At 41.5% G+C, this 18,433-nt stretch overlaps 1 protein-coding gene across 1 annotated transcript in view; it reads right to left on the bottom strand.

The window, feature by feature from the left end:
* Positions 1–18,433, bottom strand: part of rbm19 (RNA binding motif protein 19) — a gene marked incomplete at its 5' end in the record, with an annotated part of 222,851 nt that overhangs the window by 143,998 nt on the left and 60,420 nt on the right. Inside the window, 4 exons of the mRNA XM_033043004.1 lie at positions 9,262–9,375; positions 11,336–11,391; positions 16,343–16,422; positions 17,300–17,360. Of these exons, the coding sequence (XP_032898895.1) occupies positions 9,262–9,375; positions 11,336–11,391; positions 16,343–16,422; positions 17,300–17,360 (311 nt within the window). The remainder of the gene's footprint in view (positions 1–9,261; positions 9,376–11,335; positions 11,392–16,342; positions 16,423–17,299; positions 17,361–18,433) is intronic.

Below are 18,433 nucleotides of genomic sequence, written 5' to 3'. Positions count from 1 at the left end.
TCCTGCTATAAGGCCGCGACTCTACCTCTGCGCCACTGTGCTGCCCAGTAGTTTTATTTATACACTCACCACACACGTGCTTACACGTTGTTCAGCCAATTTGATTCAGTGTATACAAGGTATATTTATTCATTGAGAGGAAATAAAAGGAAACAGAAAGATGAAAAGCAAAATATAAGAACAGGATCCAGAGTAGGTTAATCAGTTCCTTGAATCTGCCCTCTATTCAATAAAATCATGATTAATCCAATATTGGCATCAACTCCACCTTCCAACTCTATTCCAATAACCCTCAACTCTCTAGTATTTCAAAATGTCCATCTTCGCTGCCTATTCAATGACTCTCTCATAACTCACTAGGGTAAAGAATTGCAGCCTTCTCCGAATAAATTCCTCATCTCTATAACCATATAACAATTACAGCACAGAAACAGGCCATCTCGGCCCTACAAGTCCGTGCCGAACAATTTTGTTCCCTTAGTCCCACCTGCCTGCACTCATACCATAACCCTCCATTCCCTTCTCATCCATATGCCTATCCAATTTATTCTTAAATGATACCAACGAACCTGCCGCCACCACTTCCACTGGAAGCTCATTCCACACCGCTACCACTCTCTGAGTAAAGAAGTTACCCCTCATGTTACCCCTAAACTTCTGTCCCTTAATTCTGAAGTCATGTCCTCTTGTTTGAATCTTCCCTATTCTCAAAGGGAAAAGCTTGATCACATCAACTCTGTCTATCCCTCTCATAATTTTAAAGACCTCTATCAAGTCCCCCTTTAACCTTCTGCGCTCCAGAGAATAAAGACCTAACTTATTCAACCTATCTCTGTAACTTAGTTGTTGAAACCCAGGCAACATTCTAGTAAATCTCCTCTGTACTCTCTCTATTTTGTTGACATCCTTCCTATAATTGGGCGACCAAAATTGTACACCATACTCCAGATTTGGTCTCACCAATGCCTTGTACAATTTTAACATTACATCCCAGCTTCTATACTCAATGCTCTGATTTATAAAGGCTAGCATCCCAAAAGCTTTCTTTACCACCCTATCTATATGAGATTCCACCTTCAAGGAACTATGCACGGTTATTCCCAGATCCCTCTGTTCAACTGTATTCTTCAATTCCCTACCATTTATCATGTACGTCCTATTTTGATTTGTCCTGCCAAGGTGTAACACCTCACATTTATCAGCATTAAACTCCATCTGCCATCTTTCAGCCCATTTTTCCAAATGGCCTAAATCACTCTGTAGACTTTGGAAATCCTCTTCATTATCCACAACACCCCCTATCTTGGTATCATCTGCATACTTACTAATCCAATTTACCACCCCTTCATCCAGATCATTGATGTACATGACAAACAACAAAGGACCCAACACAGATCCCTGAGGCACCCCACTAGTCACCTGCCTCCAACCCGACAAACAGCCATCCACCATTACCCTCTGGCTTCTCCCATTCAGCCACTGCTGAATCCATCTTGCTATTCCTGCATTTATACCCAACAGTTTAACCTTCTTAACCAACCTTCCATGAGGAACCTTGTCAAAGGCCTTACTAAAGTCCATATAGACAACATCCACTGCTTTACCCTCGTCAATTTCCCTAGTAACCTCTTCAAAAAATTCAAGAAGATTAGTCAAACATGACCTTCCAGGCACAAATCCATGTTGACTGTTCCTAATCAGACCCTGTTTATCCAGATGCTTATATATATTATCTCTAAGTATCTTTTCCATTAATTTGCCCACCACTGAAGTCAAACTAACAGGTCTATAATTGCTAGGTTTACTCTTAGAACCCTTTTTAAACAATGGAACAACATGCGCAGTACGCCAATCCTCGGGGACTATTCCCGTTTCTAATGACATTTGAAATATTTCTGTCATAGCCCCGGCTATTTCTACACTAACTTCCCTCAATGTCCTAGGGAATATCCTGTCAGGACCTGGAGACTTATCCACTTTTATAAGGGTCTATCGAAGGATTATCACTTCTCTATAAGGGTCTATCGAAGGATGACCCTTATTTTAAAATTCTGCTGCCTAGTTTAAGATTCACAGGAGAAACATCGCTCAATATTTTCATTATTAATTTCCCCCCAGTCGTATTTTATGAAGATCATATTGTATGCACGTAAATATATTTATTTATTGCACATATTCTATGTCGCTCTTTCTAGGGAGATGCTAACTGCATTCCGTTGTCTCTGTACTGTACACTGCACAATGACAATTAAACTTGAATATGAATCTGAATCTGACCAGTCGTGCTTCAGTGAGAATTTTGACCCAATAAGTTCAACCTTTCTTCATAGATCATCCCTTTCATCCAAGGAACTTCTCTACTGAATATTATCTGCATTGCCTCCATTGATAGTAAAACATCCCTTAAATGCAGAGGCAAAAATATATACGGTATTCTAGTTACAGTCCGATAACACCCCGTAAATTACAATAAAAATATGGTTCTACTTTTATACTTGTAGTATAATACATTATACATTCTGTGTCTCCTTTCTTGAATTAGTTTCTTCAATCATGGTATTACATTTACATTTGTTCTATTTGCAATTATCACCTCCAGCCTGCTCTTTGATTTGCTAGTATCATTAGTGTGGTATTCGCTTATGTCATATAAAATATTGTCAGTTGTGTTCATGTGATAATTTGCTCAGTTTTCAGATCTACAGTTATGAAACATATCAATAGAAACCAGCAATCTTAAAACATATGGCCAGTTAGTAATGAATTAACTATATCCACAGGAATTTCACAAGAAACAAAGTGTTTCAGGTACGGAAGAAAACAGTCAACGTCAAAGAGTGATAAAACATTTACTCTTCTGGAAACTGCACATATAGTCAGCTTAGGCACATATAGTCACCTCTGATTCTATCAATACCCGACTGCTGGATATCTACATATGTGTGCAAGAACCAGTGAAAAGGCTCCCAAGACATCACCAGTGGCATGATACTGAAGGAAATTGAAGAGGGACTTTTCTTTTGAAAACTGCAGTCAATAGTCTTCAAAGATCCACTGCATCCTGGCCACACTCTCACTTCACGCCTACCATATAGAAGGTATGAAAGGAGTCCGAAAATCGTGAAAACCTGGCTCAAGAATTGCTTCTTCCCAATAGCAATCAGGCTCCTGAACACCACCCAACTATGGACTAGGGACTGACTTTGGTTGCATAAGTAGTATAGACTATTTTTGCATCAGTATTAAACATTATCCATGTGTATTTTGTTACAGGCCTGTAACGCGGCTGCGGGACTTTGTGAGCGCCCGCCGGGGCTCCAACACCAAGAGCCCGCCGGGGCTCCAACACCAAGACCCGGTGCGTGGCCTTGCATCACCCGGCGTGGCTTTAATGGCTGCGGGACATTTAACATCGCCCGCCGGGCGCTTTGACTCTGACATGGGGGCGAGAGGGAAGTGCAGGGGAGAGATATGTTTAAGTTTTGCCTTCCATCACAGTGAGGAGGACTCACTGTGATGGATGTTTATGTGAATTGAATTCTGTTGGTGTGTGTCTTGGTTCTTTTTTTGTATGGCTGCAGAAACCAAATTTCGTTTGAACCTCATGTGAGGTTCAAATGACAAATAAAAGGTATTGTATTGTATTGTATTGTATTGCAAGGATAAATTTCATTTTCTGTTGATGCATATGACAATTAAACATCATTGACTTTTGACTGCCCTCATTTCTTTTTAAAGTGTTGATGAATTTTCAGTTACAAATATGCCAGGTGAGGCGATCAATTTCACCTCATCGGCACTTCCACGCTGATTGGCGAGTCAAATTTTCTCCCCACAGCTGGGGGTCTGGAATTCCGACCTAGCCTGAGCCGGCAAATCCGTCCTCATAGCCGACTTCTGCGGCTGACTTTGTAAGCCGGTAACTTGATCCTTGGGCGGCCTAGGTGAACTGTTCCAGTACCGTTCGACTCCTCAGAGACCTCTGTTGCCCTGGCAAAATGGATAATCCAGAAAGGCTCTGGAATCAAGGGTGCCAGAAAATCGGTGGTGGTCCTGTATTGCCATAGATCATCTGCTTAACAATAGTACCTCAAAGCTTAGTTAAAAATCAAAATGGGTGGTGGGGCAGGATATGAGAGGTAGAAAGAATTTTGGATAAGATAAATAACCATATAGTAATTTTATGCATTAACTCAACCATGTGAAATGATAGCCATGACCAAGATTTAGCAATGGCGCTCTCCATGATGAAGTGAAAACCCTACAATTGTGAAGCAATGTCATAATATTTCATCATAAAAGGAAACAAATGCCATCATAAAGAAAAATAATTTATACTAATCTCAGGTTTATATTATGATTACTGCTGTTTCCCAATTTCGACCACGTACGACTTCTATCTTGGGGCAGCTGGTCCAAAAATTCGACATCATATAATCATAATCATACTTTATTACCCAAGAATGTTTTGCACATACAAGGAATTTGATTTGCCATACAGTCTAAAAAGCAACAAAACACACAAAATACATGTTAACATAAACATCCACATGTGACTCCTCCACATTCCTCACTGTGATGGAAGGCAAAAAATAAGTTCAATCTCTTCCCTTCTTTGTTCTCCCGCAGTCACGGGCCTCGAGCCTTCCGTTGACGGGGCGATCCATAGCCGGCGGTCGGGCCCTCCGCATTGGGGTGATCAAGTTCCCGCATCGGGTGTGGAATCTCAGCTCCCTCGCGCCGGGCTATCTGACCCCGGGTCGGGGCTGGTCGAAACCTTCTGCATCGTATGGAGCTTCCTGACATACTCTACCCGAGACTGTGAGATCCTCGATGTTAAAATCCGCAGAAATCCGTTGGAGCGTCAATCCCAGGCAAGGGATCGGCTCCGATGGCAAGTCCACCATGTACCCGCGGCGGGGCTCAAAGTCAGTCCCCAGCAAGGCCTCCAGCTCCATGATGTTAGAGCGACCAGAGATACGATCCGGAAACCAATCACATCCCCGGCAAGGTAAGAGATTGAGAAAAACTTTCCCCTGACCCCTCCTCCATCAACCACATAAAACAAACCAGAGAACATTCACACATTCATTTTTAAAACACACTCAAAATTAAAAAAAGACGAATAGACAGACTGTTGGCGAGGCTGCCATCGCTGACGGTGCCACACGGTGGAGTTCAACCAGGTGGAGTTCAACCAGGTTCAGTATAGCAACTTTCCTACAACCATTTGGTTCTCGAAATAACCTGCAGTCCTAATCCTGACTTCGCAAAGTTACACCATGGACCACATTTAGCCTTACCGTAGTCCTTTTTCGAATTGTTTTGAACTATTGACATGTTTTTTGGCAGTCTTTTTCTTTTCAATGTCTTCAGAATTTACATATAATTTGTGTTTTTGAGTGGCGTCTGTATGCCTGTAATGGTGCTGCAAGCAAGATGTTAATTCTATGTGTACCTCACTGTCCTTGTGCAAACTCAACTTGACTTCATTTAGCTTTATTCAAGTAAAATCAGGGACTGAGGATGTCGAGCAGACTTCATTTTCTGACAATGCTTATTTGTCATTATTTTCCTTCCCTTTAACAACTATATATTTAAATGTTACATACAAACTAAATCAGCAGAGATACAGAGAGAAGTTTGAAATCTGGTTCATGATGAAGTTCAGTTTTAAAACTTGGGTCACAGTATCTAATCAAGGAGGCCCTCATCTGAATCTCCAAAGGATCTGCAATGTACATCTCACGTGATGATCAATTGGATGAACTTCATGGAACATCCATTAAAATCCAAGGATGTGCTTCAATGACAGACCCCCTTACAATTACTTGGGTTCCTTAAATCTAGACTAAAGTTGCAATTAAATGAATAGGTAAAAGAACTTGGAGAGATGGATTACAAAACCTAGGTTATTCTAATTCCTAAAGTTTGAGCATTAGAGCTGGCCTTCATCCTCAGCATAAACCTGCCCCTGTATTCGAAGCCCTCATTTTTTCTGTAATGCCTATTCATGCTGGAGGATTGCAGAAACATTATAAATCACATGCCACTGGCTTCCCCAAGGCCCCCTCTCCATTAGCATCATACACATGGCGGATGATACCATTTATAAACCATATGCAGAGGTACCAATCAATTCTGTGATTAGATTTCCTATTCCAAAATTACAACGCAGAGCAAAATAATATTGTGCTCTGCAATGTTATTTCTAGCCCATAACATTTTTGTTCTTTCTTGCCCGAAACTGGGAACGCAATAAATGAGAGCCCTCTCGTTGTGTTAAATCTCTATTTGTTTCAGATTCTCAAATTCTTAATCCATTTTGAAACAACTGAAACCTAACCTAATTATTTAATATTGTGAAAATATGAAACAAAATGATAATTATGGCCTTCCATGCATTAAACACAAGGTTAACATTTATTTCATTCTTTGTACAAAACTTAAGTTTTCCGATCCACAATGCAATAAACATAGCAAACAGATTTTGATTAAATTTAATTTGCAGTGTTATTGTGCCCTCTGGTGATTAAACATGTCTGATATTTTCAACCTAATTTTCTTCAGTCCGTGGCAGAAAAAGTAACATGCCTAAAAGTGGATTTCACCATGTGGTGTGCTAATCGGGTGCTATGTTTGGCACATAGCCCCAATCGGAATAAAGACATTAGGAAAATTAGCTAAGAATTGCTGGCTTGTTTTTCACCCATGCTGTCTAAAAACAGGTCCGCAAAGCAGATGCCTATGTGGACCGGCAGCTTCTGGGTTTTTCATAAAATCACAGAAAGTGGCCCCTTATGGACCACTTCTACCATACCGACTGTGACATCTAACTATGTTAATCTATCCAACTATGTTAACATCTAACTATGTTAACCTATTTCAACGATTTAGGTGAGAATGTGAAATAAATTATTAATGAGTTTGCAGATGACAGTAAAGCAGGTGTCATTATAGACAGTGAAGGCAGTTATCAGAATTATGGCGACTGGGCAAGTGGGCTTAGCAATGGCAAATGGAGCTTCATTTAGATAAATACAAGGATTGCATTTTGGGAACTCAAACCCAAGTAGAACTTTCACAGTGAATAGCAAAGCCCCGAAGAAAATTGTAGAACAGAAGAACCGAAGGATACAAGTATATAATTCCCTGAAAGTGTCATCGAAGGCGGGCAGAGTGGTGAAGGTGGCTTTTGACACGTTGGCCTCTATCAGTAAGCATATTGAGTATAGAAGTTGGGATGTTATGTTGCAGATATACAGTGCCCTCCATAATGTTTGAGACAAAGACCTATCATTTATGTATTTGCCACTGTACTCCACAATTTGAGATTTAATAGGAAGAAATCACATGTGGTTAAAGTGCATATTGTCAGATTTTATTAAAGGCCATTTTTATACATTTTGGTTTCACCATGTAGAAATTACAGTTGTGTTTACACATAGTTCCCCCCCCCCCCCATTTCAGGGTACCATACTGTTTGGGACACATGGCTTCACAGACGTTTGTAATTGCTCAGGTGTGTTTAATTGCCTCTCTAATGCAGGTATAAGAGAGCTCTCAGCACCACTTTATTGCTGTTTATCAACATGAGGACCAAAGTTGGGCTTACCAAAATAAACTATTTGGAACATCATTAAGAAGAAAGAGAGCACTGGTGAGCTTACTAATCGCAAAGGGACTGCAGGCCAAGGAAAACCTGTCCCGACAGATCAGACACAATCTTCAGGAGTCAGGTGTGGATTTGTCAATGACCACTGTCCACTGAAGACTTCATGATCAGAAATACAGAGGCTACACTGCAAGATGCAAATCATTGGTTAGCTGGAAAAATAGGATGGTCAGGTTAGTTTGCCAAGAAGTACTTAAAAGAGCAATCACTATTCTGGAAAAAGGTCTTGTGGACAGATGAGACAAAGATTAACATATCAGAGTGATGGCAAGAGCAAAGTATGGAGGAGAGAAGGAACTGCCCAAGATCCAAAGCATACCACATCATCTGTGAAACACGGTGGTGGGGGTGTTATGCCCCGGGCAAGTATAGCCGCTGAAGGTACTGGCTCACTTATCTTTATTGATGATACAACTGCTGATGATAGTAGCATGATGAATTCTGAAGTTCTGAATTCTGACATATCCTATCTGCTCAAGTTCAAACAAATGCCGCAAAATTTATTGGCCGGCGGTTCATTCTACAGCATGACAATGATCAAAAAACCATACTTCTAGAGCAACAAAGGAGTTTTTCCAAAGCTAAAAAATGGTAAATTCTTGAGTGGCCAAGTCAATCACCCGATCTGAACCCAATTGAGCATGCCGTTTATATGCAGAAGAGAAAACTGAAGGGGACTAGCTCCCAAAACAAGCATAAGCTAAAGATGGCTGCAATACAGGCCTGGCAGAGCATCACCAGAAAAGACACACAGCGATGATGTCCATGAATCACAGACCTCAAGCAGTCATTGCATGCAAAGGATATGCAACAAAATACTAAACATGACTACTTTCATTTACATGACATTGCTGTGTCCAAAACATTATGGTGCCCTGAAATGGGGGGGGGGGGGGGGACTATGTATAAACACTGATGTAATTTCTACATGGTGAAACCAAAACGTTTAAAAATGGCCTTTATTAAAATCTGACAATGTGTACTTTAACCACATGTGATTTTTTTCTATTACAAATCTCAAATTGGTGAGTACAGAGGCAAATAAATAAATGATGGGTCTTTGTCGCAAACATTATGGAGGGCACGGTACAAGATACTATAGTATTGTGTGCACTTTTGGGTCATGCGGAAATAGGAAGGATAAGCAAAACACAAAATGCCTGAAGAACTCAAAGGGTCAGGCAACATCTGTGGAGGGAATGGACTAGTGTTGTTTCAGGTCGGGGACCTTCTTCAGACTTCTTCTTGGACTACCTCCTCCATCTCTGCCTTTCATTATTTAAAACATTTGTCATGTCATTTCTCAGCCTCCAAGGAAAACAAACCCAGTCTAACCAATCCCTCTTGGTAACTCAAGACCTCCAATATATGCAACATCTGTGATTTCTTTTTCTGCACCCTCTCTAGCGAAATCATATTTTTCTTTAGTGGCAACCAGAATTGCATTCAATACTTTGCGTGTAAACGAACACATTTTATGTACATTGTAAACTTTGAAAATATTCAAAACGTAACGTTATGTCCCTAAACATTCCTGTGCAATACACTTTCAACTTCATGATCAGCAACACAAAACAATTTCTTACCTGAAAAGTTCCCGTATTTCTTTTACTTTGGCCTGGAAAGGAATATTTCGAATCAGAATTTTGGAGGCCTTCTGATCCTTTGCTTTTTGGAGCTTTCTTGCTGGGTTCACAGACCTGAATGTAAGAAGACCTTAGTTTCAAACATTGCTAAAAATCTGGTTAGTCCATATAAACAAAATAACAAGAATCAAAGAATAGTAACACTAAATATTTATCACATGGAAAGATGCAATTGGTTATTAAATTATTTGATAAAAAGCATAAGATTTGAATGAAAACATGGCTAGTGATTTTTTCATTCAAACTTGCCTGTACATATGTTTTGTCAGAGTTTTTTTTTTTAAACTTAATTGGAACTGCAACTTTAAAACAGCTTGAAGAAATACAAGTAAACCAAAGTAAGTGATAAAGCGTGGGTGTCAACAGGTTTTGTTACGGTGGCATGCATTAATCATGGAAAAGATAATGCAAGTCTCACATGTGTAACTTTACGATATAGACTTGACAAGGATAAGTAATATTTCCCTGTTGATTTCTTTATTGAAATGTTATTGATGAAGCAATGGCAGAGTTATGCATTGAGACGCCTCAAATGTAATCTTCAACGAGATTGCCTAAATATTTTAGCATTCATTGTTAAATATAAGATTTATTTACAACTGAAAAAAAAGTTAGCTTTCTCATCTCTACTGCCTTCAGTTTGACATCTTTTTAACATGGTTTTGAAGGTTTTCTTCATGGTACCAACAAGGGATCAACGCAGATCAGTCTATTACATATACACAATGTATTTGTTTATGAATAGAATGTCAAGTTAGTCTTGTTCAAATGGATTGATCTTCCATCAAATCTTTGTTATACATTTTGTTTATTAGGTGGAGATTTTTCTGACAGTGGTAATAATTATTTATGTCAAATCAGGTCATTATAGTAATTAGTCAATCCCTCAATTGCACTAATGATCAACAAACAATCAAAAGGATCCAATATATTCTTCTTCTAGGATTGTACAAGCCCAATAAGTCAGGGCCGCGTACCCTATTCACAAGATTAGATTGATGTGTTGCAGATTTCTTTAAAACTGGAGTTCGGATTGAAATCCAAACACCAGGGCTCAGAAAGGTAGATAGGTTAGCAGCCAGAGCCACGCCTGGAGTGCTTATATATTTCCTGCTCCTTTTGAACTAATTTCAATGAAAAAAATTGTATTCCTCTGTATAGTATACACAAAAAACTGAAGTGAAAGTGTATTATTAGGAGTAACATCCAAGAATCTGAAAAATCTGCCATGGATGCCGGATTATCAGAGCTTTTCTGTACCATCAGTTAAGCAAAATATGTAATGTCAAGAGCAAGATCTGCATAGCCCGTCATTGCACTGCATGAGTATCTGTGCTACTGTGTGTCTGTGTGAAAATTAGATTCCAATACAATAATTTTTTTAAATAATTTTAAAGGTTTGCAAATATTTTTAAAACATTATGTGCTAACCAAGTTCAATATATTGTTCTCACTGCAGATTGCGTAGTCCCAAAGCATAACATTCACCATTCAAGCTGACTTTTGAAACCCACCAAGTAAAGCCAAAAAGGTACACAAAATTGCTGGGGAAACTCAGCGGGTGCAGCAGCATCTATGGAGCGAAGGAAATAGGCGACGTTTCGGGCCGAAACCCTTCTTCAGAAGTAAAGCCAAAATATCAGTCCATTTCACTTACCCATTCCATTCTGTTTCATAATTACTGATCAACACTGAATGACACAAAGTATATTTTGTATAAACCCTTCCTCTTGAATGACACCAAAATATATTCAAGGATCCAGAAAAAACAGAATAAACATAAAATTAAAATAAACTGCAGATGCTAGTTTAAATCGAAGGTAGACACTAAATGCTGGAGTAACTCAACGTGTGAGGCAGCATCTCTGGAGAGAAGGAATGGACGACGTTTCGGGTCGAGACCTGAAGAAGGGTCTTAACCCGAAACATCGCCCATTCCTTCTCTCCAGAGATGCTGCCTCACCCGCTGAGTTACTCCAGCATTTTGTGTCTCCCATAAAATAAAAATACGTACTTTGTAACTCTGTCCGATAGCTTCAACTCCAGTTGGTGATCATCCAACATGGTGTGCTGTGTTTCAAGAACAAAAAGGTAAATGCCATAAATATTCAAATGAAATTTAGAGAAGTTGAAATATTTTTAAATACCCGAGAGCTATGGTGAAAACCTTGCACTGACATTTTAAGAACCATTTAACAATATTGGGAGACTGCGAAATATTGTCAAATTTAAAATACAGTTCAGAAATCAAGTTAAGCATTACCTGTCATGGTTTAGTTTACCTCATGCTAACATTTCAGTACTAATGAGTATAAACGTACACGTCTCCTCGGCATTATATGTTTTCTGGAATAAAATCTGGCTACCTTGTTTGCATTATTTATTTCAGAGTCAGTGTGCATAAGATGAGAAGCTAATTTATTATATGTACATGGTGATAAGGCAACTTTCAAAGTAAATGACATTTAAGGGCTTGAAGTTTGAATATAATCTTACTGAGGATGTGCTCATTTTTATGAATGAAACATCTATAAAGTTCGACATTATAACTCAAGCACCAGCAGCTACGCACGACTGCACCAGCCTTTCCCCAGCTCCAGTAAAATAAATTCATATCCAATCAAATGAATGACAGTCAGCAGAAGATAAAGTCAGGTACGGCAATCATGTGCAATTATTATTTTAGCATAAATAATCAATCTGTCAGTTCATTTTGTTGCTACATTCCATGTGGAGTCCAGTGATGAAACTCCATCATGCTAAATTCCCCTGCATTTGCGATGGGGCAATTCTTTTTAGGATTGAGTGATGTTAATTTCAGCTACTTGAAAAACTTTAATTATAAAACCTATTAAAGTCGCAGTTAACGTACCTGTGAATGTTTCCAACATTTGAAAAAAGTTAAAGTTGGAAGCAGGACTTTGACAGTATGTGCGCCATTTGAGGGGTAGGAATTCTTTACAATATCACCAGAAGTCATGCTTCTCTTACACCACACTGTTAAAGTCCAGGCTGCACACTGCACTAAGTATGGGTTTCGGGTACGAAAACAAAATGCTGTAGTAACTTAGTGGGTCAGGCAGCACTGCTGGAGGACATGGATAAGCGACATTTCAGGCTGGAACTCTTATTCAGACTGATTGTAGTAGGGGGGGGAGAAAACTGGAAGAGAGATGGGGCCAGGACAAAGCCAGGCAGGTGCTAGGGAGAAGAGAGACGGGAAAAGCAGCAGGATGGTGGGCAAAACTGGTGCATTCAAGTGGGGCACAGGGTAATAGGCGAGAAAATGAAGGGGATGCAGAGGCTGGTAGGGTGAAAGGCAAGGACTAGGGTAACTATATCCTTCTTCTGTCTAGGGGGGAAGGGGGAGCAAGACCAGATCTGTGGGTTACAGAGGAGACATGGGGGAGGGATACACTTACTAAAGTAAAAGGACATCTCGGATCCCTGGGCATGGAAGACTTGATCATGTTTATACGCACACTTAAATAACCTGTGTGATAAAGAGTGTTGTTTTTTATTACAGTAACCTGATTCAAAACGTTCTCCAGAGATACTGCTTGTCCTGCTGAGTTACTCCAGTTTTTTGTTTCTACCCCAAGTTCCTTTGCTCTAGAGGCCAGCATCGGCATTCTTGTGTCTATGGGTTTAGGAAGGGTGATAATTTGCTTGCTATGATTTGATTCAGAAGAGGTTTGTGACATAGAGGTCACGAAAAGGTACAATATAAATGTAAGTTCTCCCTGGTGTACTGAAAGTTCATTGCAACAATCAATTACATTTGGTGAGACAACAGCTGAATTCACATTCACAATGAAAAAAACTTTAAATGTTATTGAAGTGCCTATAGAAATATTACCAAATCTTCTACGCCTAAAGATCCAGAATAAGTTTTAAACTTATTTGACAAAATTGCTTGAACATCATAATTTAAAACAAATCACTGATAACTACGAGGCACTATTCCAATCCCACCCATTGAGGAAATCTGAACTCATGCAACTTTCTGCATTCTCAATTCAGGCAAGTAAAAGGTTTTGAACAATACATCTACTAATGTGAACATGCATGCACTACACTATTGTAGAACAATGAAATGCCGTATCAAACTATCAGGGTTTCACACACATTGATTATTTGTTTTTAACAACATTAGTCATTCTCACTTGCATATTTGTTTCAAGATCATCTCACATTTACAATTCTTTCAGCAAAAATTAATAATTACTAGACCAAGTGCAGACCCGTTGGGTCTGTTCCCCCAACGTGCGGTTGTGGGGGGGGGGGGAGGCGGCATGCAGCGTCACACACACTAACTATCCCCCCCCCCGCTAATTACCCCCATTGATATTATATTATTATTAACTTGCTCCTTTTACCCCATAACCACCCTATCTACTGACACATAGCCCCCAACTTGCAGTCACATCTAGAGAGGGGGCGGGGGTAGAGAGTGAGGGCAGAGAGAGAAGGGGCAGAGACAGAGAGAGAGGGGCAAGAGGGAGAGGGGTTGGAGGGAGGGTGGGTGAGGGGGGAAAGGTGGGGAGGAGGGATGAGGGGAGGGGGAGAGGTGGGGAGCAGGGAGGGTGGAGGGAAGAGGGAAGGGGCTGTGGAAGGGAGTTTAGGGGAGGAAGGGTGGGGGAGGGGAGGAGGGGGAGAGAAAGAGGGGGGGAGAGGGGAGAGGGAGGGGGGAGAGTGAGGGGGGGAGAGAAGGGGGGAGAGAAGGGGGGAGGGAGAGGGGGAGAGAGGGGGGATAGAGAGAGGGGGAGGAGAGTGAGAGGGGGGGCAGAGAGAGGGGGGAGAGAGAGATAGAGGGGGGAGAGAGGGGGAAGGAGAGAGGGGGGGAGAGAGAGTGGGGGAGAGAGACGGGGGAGAGAGAGGGGGACGAGAGAGGGGGAGGAGAGAGGGGGGTGAGAGAGGGGGTGCTAAGAGGGGGGTGAGGTGAGGGGTATGGGCGAGAGGTGGGGAGCAGGGAGGGGGAGGGTGGAGGGAAGAGGGTAGGGGGGGTGGAGGGGAGGGGGGTTTAGGGGAGGGAGGGTGGGGGAGGGGAGGAGGGGGAGAAAAAGAGGGGAGAGAGAGAGAGAGAGGGGGGGTAGAGGGAGAGGTGGGGGGGAGGGAGAGAGATGGGGGGGGGGAGAGAGAGGGGGGGGGGGAGAGGTGGGGAGTGAGAGGAGGGGGGAGAGAGAGAGTGCCTTTTTAACTTCAACCCAAACCCCCCAAACAACCATTTGCAGGCAGTGCCGTTTTACTTCAAAGCAACCATTTTTTCGTTTTCAAACCACATTAAGGGCACTCACAGTTGAGTAGACATGTGTTCAGTGTTATTCAGAGCACAGAAAGACGTGCCCTCCATCTTGCAGAGACTGATTGAGGCACACCACTTCCTGGTTTTATAGTCCCTCCCCCTCCCTCCAGCAGGGGCAGCAGAGAGAATGGTAATTTAAAAAAAAACAATAATATCTCTCTGATTTTCCATCGATGGGAAAAATCCTCTGGGCCAGGAAGGCAGACGTGGGCTCTGAGCGAGGTGGCCAAAAATGACGGCCATAGGTGGCGGCGTTCTCCCAGAAATCGCACCACAGTGGGCCAAAAGCAGTCAAGATCAGACTTTTAGTAATATACTAGACCAAGTGCAGACCCGTTGGGTCTGTTCCCCCAACGTGCGGTTGTGTGGGGGGGGGGAGGCGGCATGCAGCGTCACACACACTAACTATCCCCTCCCCCCGCACTCACGCTAATTACCCCCCTTGATATTATATTAAGGGGGAGAGGAGGGGGGGGAGAGGAGAGGCTGGGGGGGAGAGGAGAGGGGGGGAGGGGAGGGGAGGAGGGGGGAGGGGAGAGGGGAGGGAGGGGAGAGGAGAGAGGGGAGAGGAGGAGAGGAGAGAGGGGGGAGAGGAGAGGGGGGGGAAGGAGATGGGGGGAGGAGAGGAGAGGGGGAGAGGAGAGGGGGGAGAGGAGAGTGGAGAGAGGAGAGGGGGAGAGGAGAGGAGATGGGGCGAGAGGAGAGGTGGGGGGAGAGGAGAGGGGGGAGAGGAGAGGGGGGGGGGAGAGGAGAGGAGAGGGGGGAGAGGATAGGGGGGAGATTGGGGGGAGGGAGGAGAGGAGGGGTAGAGGAGATGAGGAGGAGAGGAGAGAGGAGGAGAGGAGAGGGGGAGAGGAGAGGGGGAGAGAAGAGGGGGGAGAGGAGAGGAGAGGGGGGTGAGGAGAGTGGGGGAGGGGGGAGAGGAGAGGGGGGATGAGGAGAGTGGGGGACGAGAGGGGGGGAGGCGAGGGGGAGAGGAGTGGGGGGAGAGGAGAGGGGGGGGATGGGGAGAGAGGTGGGGAGAGAGAGGAGGGGAGAGAGAGAGAAAGAGAGAGGGATAGGGAGAGAGAGTGGTGGGGAGAGAGAGGAGGGGAGAGAGAAAGAGAGTGCCTTTTTACTTCAACCCAAACCCCCCAAACAACCATTTGCAGGCAGTGCTTTTTTATTTCAAACTAACCATATTTTCATTTTCAAACCACATTAAGGGTACTTACTCACAGGTGTGAGGAAATTTGTTCAGTGTCATTCAGAGCTCAGAGTGACAGAGACTAATTGACAGAGCTCCATCTTGATGAGACACTGATTGAGGCACTCCACTTCCTGGTTTTATAGTCCCTCCCCCTCCCTCCAGCAGGGGCAGCAGAGAGAATGGAGAATTTTGTAAAAACATTAATATCCCCGCCATTTTTCATCGACGGGAAAAATCCTCGGCACACATGCGGCGGAGGGGGACTCTGAGCAAGGTGGCCAAAAATGACGGCTGTAGGTGGCGGCGTTCTCTCGGAAATCGCAGCACAGAAGGCCAAAAGCGGTCAAGAACAGAGATTTAGTGATATAGATAGATACCATAAAAAAAAGAATTAAAAATCTGAATAAATTTCCATGGCACTGAATTTTTTTTAAAGTCCACTCTCTATGACGAGGAGAGTAAAGGAGATATTTGAAATAATTTATATTTGAAATAATATTCAACAAATACAATGAAAATGTGATTACCTGTAGCAGTTTTAGAGCTTTGTTGGCATATTCTGGTTTTGTGTATTCCACAAAGCCATATCCCATTGACAAAAGGGTACCTGTAAAAGGAAAAAAAAAATTCAGAGACAGCTCAAAGCGATTATTCACAACTGTGGGTCACCAGATTTCTACACAGTTGCTCATTAACTGCATCATCATCAATTCCACACTGCATACAATCCATGCACGATATAATCAAGATCAGTGTGAGAAATGCATAACCTAGCTGGTTTCAACTGTCCCAAAGAAGATGCAGTCAAAGGAAAAAAAAAATGTTTTTCATCATACAAAATAAATGCCAATAGGTGTATGTATAGCACACAACTATAATAGCCCACAAATAACTAACATATAAAATGCTGAACGATTGGCAAATGTTTGTTAATGAAGAGACTGGCATATTTTTTGACAAAGCCCAGGATAACCCATTTAAATCTTTTAAAGCCTAGTCAACATTAAAAGCAACTGCAGTACTTATAGTAGCAACAATTCACAAGAGTATACATGCACAGCATGTTTCCAAACTGGAAGCAACTAATTTTGAATCTAAGTAGATAGACCTTAAGCAATATGGGATGCATTTTTTTTAAGCTGACTTTCTTGAATATAGTGTTTTAAAAAATATAATTATAATTAATTGATCATATATAATTAGTGAACCATGTGTTGAAATCAAATCACCGCAAATACTTGTAAAGTACATTATTGGTACTTTAAGTAACTATTTTAAGCAAAGACATAAAACAAATTCCATAACTATATGTTTCCTCAAATATATCATTTGCCCAGTTATCAAAATTGTATTATCAAAATCATATATTACCAATTCATGATATCTAGATAAGTTCTGGGTTATAAATAGAAATATTTGTTTAAATTGAAATAATCTCACAGCAAGTTCTACATTGAAAATTGAAAAACAAAAGAGCTTTTCACCTGTCCTGCTCTTCTTTTTTGAAATACTGCAACTTTTCAATGATCCACATTTGCTAAATGCCTTGAAAGGAAACACATTCAATAATGAACAATTATTAAAATTATAGAATTGTTATAAATATGTGAAATACACTATTGTTGCATGCACAAGGACAATAAAGTCTAAAGTTGCAAATAATGTGGAGCTGGCTGCATGCACTCAGCCGTACACTGCCAAGTATGCTGCAGTGAGTGAGTGAGTAAGGCAGGAGTAAATGGCAAAAGTCAGGAGTGTGATAGAATATTTTCACTTGCCTGAATGGATGCAACCCATGCAACAGTCAAGAAGCTAAACATTGTGCAGGACAATCAACCTACTTGACTGCCAACTTAATTAGCACACCACCCCAATAATTTCACATTCCACGTCCTCTGTGGGGCCACAATGAGCACCATTTACTAAATACACTGCAATCAACTGCCTAATTTATTCCAACAACACCTCCCAAATCAATGACTACTACCTGGCAGGAAAGGAAAATAGATGCAAGGCAACACTACCACCTGCGGGTTCTTCTCGAGGACATACACCATCCTAACTTGTCATTTCCTTGGACATCACAGGTTCAAAATCCCAGAATACCTGACACATAGAAACATTCAGCCCTTCAAGCTAGCACTGCCATTAAATATGATCATGGCTGATCATCCAAAATCAGTACCCTATTCCGTCTTTTTCCTATATCCCATGATTCCCTTAGCCCAAAGAGCTAAATCTAACTCTCTTGAAAACATGTACAGTATCTTTAGCAGGAGGGCACCATTTCAAGAGGGAATAGGATTGGGCTATAAATGCTGCTCATGCCAGCTATGCTCACTTCCTATAAAATAACATTAAAAAGTTCATAGGTTTTGTAAAAAAGTGCAAAGCAATCTGCTGAACTGATCAAGTCATGGAGTGTAATTGTCTCCATTTAATTTTCTTTCACACTCGAAATTATTTGTGGATATTTGTTTCCCTAATTCTACTGATCCATTTCTCATCCACATCAATACACATACATTTATTTTTCTTAATATGAAAAGGAAATTTATTGATAACAGCCCATTGAAAAACAAATTTGAGCTATTCTTTTTTTTTGTAAGGAATGCGCA

The sequence above is a fragment of the Amblyraja radiata genome, chromosome 25 (genome assembly GCF_010909765.2).
Source record: "Amblyraja radiata isolate CabotCenter1 chromosome 25, sAmbRad1.1.pri, whole genome shotgun sequence".
NCBI classification, from domain to species: Eukaryota; Metazoa; Chordata; class Chondrichthyes; order Rajiformes; family Rajidae; genus Amblyraja; species Amblyraja radiata.
The sequence above is the reverse complement of the archived record's forward strand: the minus strand, read 5'-3'. Positions and strand labels throughout refer to the sequence as shown.